This window comes from Zerene cesonia, chromosome 19, assembly GCF_012273895.1.
Source record: "Zerene cesonia ecotype Mississippi chromosome 19, Zerene_cesonia_1.1, whole genome shotgun sequence".
NCBI lineage: Eukaryota > Metazoa > Arthropoda > Insecta > Lepidoptera > Pieridae > Zerene > Zerene cesonia.
Window position 1 is genome coordinate 153,728 of NC_052120.1, and position 4,350 is coordinate 158,077.

At 41.5% G+C, this 4,350-nt stretch overlaps 1 protein-coding gene across 1 annotated transcript in view; it reads right to left on the reverse strand.

Moving 5' to 3' along the window:
• Positions 1–4,350, reverse strand: part of LOC119834271 — a 14,934-nt gene that overhangs the window by 2,576 nt on the left and 8,008 nt on the right. The window contains exons 7-14 of the mRNA XM_038358607.1: positions 3,779–3,938; positions 3,282–3,362; positions 2,503–2,714; positions 1,742–1,900; positions 1,416–1,598; positions 874–991; positions 426–548; positions 7–24 (exon numbers count right to left, since the gene is read on the reverse strand). Of these exons, the coding sequence (XP_038214535.1) occupies positions 7–24; positions 426–548; positions 874–991; positions 1,416–1,598; positions 1,742–1,900; positions 2,503–2,714; positions 3,282–3,362; positions 3,779–3,938 (1,054 nt within the window). The remainder of the gene's footprint in view (positions 1–6; positions 25–425; positions 549–873; positions 992–1,415; positions 1,599–1,741; positions 1,901–2,502; positions 2,715–3,281; positions 3,363–3,778; positions 3,939–4,350) is intronic.

Consider the following 4,350-nt stretch of genomic DNA (forward strand, 5'->3'; position numbering starts at 1 on the left):
CCTGACCCAGCACACCCCACACCACTGAAATATCAATAAAAAATTGCATAAAGACAGGAATGATTCTACCTATTTTATCAATTCGCAAAAGTTGCTGTTTGATGCCGTATACAATAAGGTTTCCATTTGCTTGATAATATCTGCGTAGCAGGATTTCCCAGAAACATCGCGTTACTCTTGTGTTATTATTGATTTTTCGATTGACAAAACAATCGGAGAGTTAGAGGTATTGGATGGCACAGTCTGCATTCACATATTATCCACTTATTCAAAAAATTTTACAAAGATGAGTTTTTTAAATATTAACCGTTTCCAAGAAATAACAGACAACGATTCTATTCTATAGTCGATACATTTATTAAAGATCACGACTCGAAGAGCTTCATTTCCTTGAAAATATTGAAAATGGAGGAAGGCATGATCACCGAGCGCGATGATGACGGCGAGCGCGCCGAAGGTGGCGTGCGCGCGCGCGTTCACGTCGGGGTGCCGCGCCTGGTAGATCTTCACCATGCTCAGCACCGCCAGCACGTACATGAACGCCGTGTCTGCACCATCAAAAGACGCTTTTTTCAGACAACTCAGAACTCGGGAAACAAACGTAATGCGTTTTTGTCCCGTGTCACGGTCATGTTATCCCGTTTTTAGGTATACAATTCAATTAACTACTTCAGGAACGTAAAACACAATGATTTCAAGGGTCTAGAATCCAAATCAAATTAAGCGGACTTCTTCGAACCAAATGGGACGGGTATCTGTTAATATTTTTGGTAATAATAAAAACGTGAGTATAACAGTTCGCTATATAAAATGGATAGTGGGATATTTGTTAGAAATATACAGAAATAGACTAAAATAATGATTGCAACGCACCGAACTGGAAGTTGAGGCCGTTGGGGCAGACGTGGTAGCTGGCGGAGAGCACGGCCACCACCATCATGCCCGCGCCCAGCGCCGACAGCAGCCCGTAGTGCGCCGGGATGCCGTACTCCTGAACCGGAACGTTACGTGAGGTAAGAGATATAAAATATTCGAATAAAGTGATAAGTTAAGAATTAGGTTATAACTAACAACATATTATTAAATAATATAGTACGTATAATTTGGCTTAGGCCGACAATAAATAAGTCAAATTTATTTATGCAATTACGTAAAATATTATTATTTTTTTAATTATTCTATATGCTATTACCGTAAGACTAATAAACTTTATATTAATTTTTATTTTAAACCATTAAGGGACACCGCTGCGGGTATGAATGCTTATTAAATTAGCTACTGACATTATAAATACCAAAGCACTTATAATGCATACTTTTGTTAGTCCTTTTCTTATATTGAAATCTCGCACTATCTGCACCCGTCTTCTATAAATTATATATTTGTTGGCTGCCAGAGAAATCAAGCGCGTATACCTCATCGCGGGGCTGCCTGCGGCGCCTGGCGCGGCGGCGCCGCACCTGCAGCATGAAGAGCGCGCCGAGCAGCAAGTAGCCGAGGTTCGAGAAGATGTGGTTGAAGTCGCCCACCGCGCCCGCCGGGTGCGCGCACAGAAAGTTGTAGTAGCAGATGTCCAGCGAGCCCGTGAAGTTCATCGCCTGCCGCAGACCCCAAAGGTATTCCGTTATTTATATTATACAACGACTTCAATATGGATTATATCGCAGTGAAGTGAATTTAAAAAAATTCAATATGTAACTCAAAATAATAATAGGGTAAAGAAGTGTGGGTCGCCACTCACAACTTGGAAGGCGATGACGAACTGTATGACGGGCAGCGAGTAGAAGACGGCGACGGTGTAGAGCATGGCGAGGTAGCGGTCGGAGCGCGCGCGCAGCGTGCGCCCGCGCCGCCGCGCCAGCGCCGCCAGCCGCAGCCGCGCCGGCAGCCCGAACGGGCCCTGCAACAGACACGCACACAAACTTTAATACAATTCCCTGGGCTATCTTATGAAGATTCAAATTGCTTCTAGAAAAAGTGCAATTGAATAAATAAATGTATTGAGTTCGAGTTTAACAATCGAAATTTTTCATATAATAGCATCTCCTACCTAGCCAACTATAGGTAAAATTCAACAATCAACCGTATGTGTTCCTTTAAAAAACTTTTTGCCTTGATTTGTTTAGTGTATCGGTAGTTAAAAGATTCTTCTTTACCAGTGCTTAATATTGTTAAATTATTAGTTATTTATTTATAAGTAGAAGTAGTTCCTTCAAGAATACAAGTGTAGTAGATATTATTTTTCCATGTTGTATACGGTCTAGTAGGCCACTCAACTTAACATAACACTAATTATTTTTATTGTTTTAGCACACTACATTTTAAGATCCAGTTAGCTAACGAAAGTAAATATATATAACTAAACGTATCCTACTATATGTGTTAGGGTGTTTATTAAAATATTAGTCATGATAGGTAAAAAGTAAATTCTTACTGTAGTCTCGTTATAAATGCTGTAATATTACAACAGCGTATTATGCATTTAACCCTCTAACGGCTAACCTGAACGGCATTGTCCTGGCTCGTGTCGGCGGCGGCAGAGGCAGCGGCGCCGTTGCCCGGCGCGTCGGGCGGCGCGTCGAGCGGCGCGTCGAGCGGCGCGGCGGGCGGCGCGGCGGGCGGCGCGGCGGGCGGCGCGGCGGGGTTGCGCACTTCGCTCGCGTCCGTCGCCTCCTCGTCCGTGTCGCTGTCGTCGCTCATGTCGTACGTGTCATCTGGATGTACAACAATATCATAAATACATATCGCCGAAACAATGTAAACATTATAATCTAATCGCGAAATTGTTAAATGTAGAAAAATTGCAATTTTTGCGAATTTGCTTACAATTTAATGCATTATTTTTCCTGGGATAATATAATGCGAACATATAACAGTTATTTATCACGCCGAGAAATTACTTTTGCCAAACGTTCATCACGTGAAGATTATTGATAGTCTCGCTTCGCGGGGCTCCTATATCTATGTAATTCTTGAATATACTGAACGTAACCTTTAATATCGCAGGCCTAATCCACAATTTAACCGTTTCAAATTGATAGATTGTATTGAATACAAGTAGTATATTACGAATCAAGTATTCGTTATATTTTGTCTTTCTTAAAATTTAGGGGTGTTGACAAATTTACGGTGACATAATATGTAACCAAAAAATCACCCTTTCTCGGTAAATATTTATGGGCGGTCTGAGTCACCTACCAACTCACAAGCTCATGTACCCTCTATGATATAAATAAATTTACGTTTTTTAATGTTTGACAATATTTATTTTTATTACTTACTCGACTGTCGACGTCGGTTCGTTGGCGACACTGTTGTGGTGCCATCTATAGTCGTTGAGGTAACTTGAGCTTCTGACAAACCTGGAAATATTTAATGTAAACACATTAATAATTTCCCTCGGTTTATCCTCTTGTAACATAAAATATGTGTATTAACGAATAACGAATACACTATTATAGTCAGCGGTAAGTTGAGGGTGCGTCACCGTATCTGGTTCAACCGCATTGTTTTAAAGTTGCCAGAATTTACTCCTGTAACATCTTAAATGTAAGTAATCATCAAAAGGTACAACACTTAGTGGTCCTTCGAGCCGGGCTTATATTAACTAATGATACAGAAAAATATCGAAATCATAATTAATTTTACATATAACGGTGCAATTATCTAAGACAACAATGAGTATCGGAAAAGCAACATACATTGACACTTTACCATCAAATTTGCCATGGAATTTGTTGGTGCGGTGTGTGGGGCGCGAGAGATACAGTGTGCTCACCGTTATCAGGCTTGGCGAGCACGGCCTTGGGCGCGACGTACTTCGCGAAAGGCGGCCAGCGCTGCGCCAGCACGAGCGCGCCCGCCGCCACGTAGAACGACAGGAACAGCGCCAGCGTCGCGCCCGCCGCCACCGCGTACTGCGTCCGCGACAGCGACGGCTATCGCGTTGGGAATGCCACGTCGGGTTATTTAACAGTGATTCGTAATATAGTATATAAAGTAAGGAGTATTTTTGGTAGAATATAAAGGGAAAGATTTTAAAGGCTTAAATGTTCAGTCATTGAGGAATCAGTTAATTCAATAGACCACTTACACCACCGTTATCCCAATTATAGCAAAGATTTATGTAAAAATAATGTACAACAGATGAAATCGGTTTAGAGGTAAAACACACCCAAACCACTGAACTGGACGGAATTTTAATGAAATTTTTTTATGAGAAATTTTGAGAGGACATAGCACAGATTTTTTTTTCAGAAATGCTACAGGATGGGGAACTATATGCAGAAAATTCCAGATTTCCTATTTTCCTTTGGCTACCCGGGCTAAGCCACGGATGGAGATCTCGTA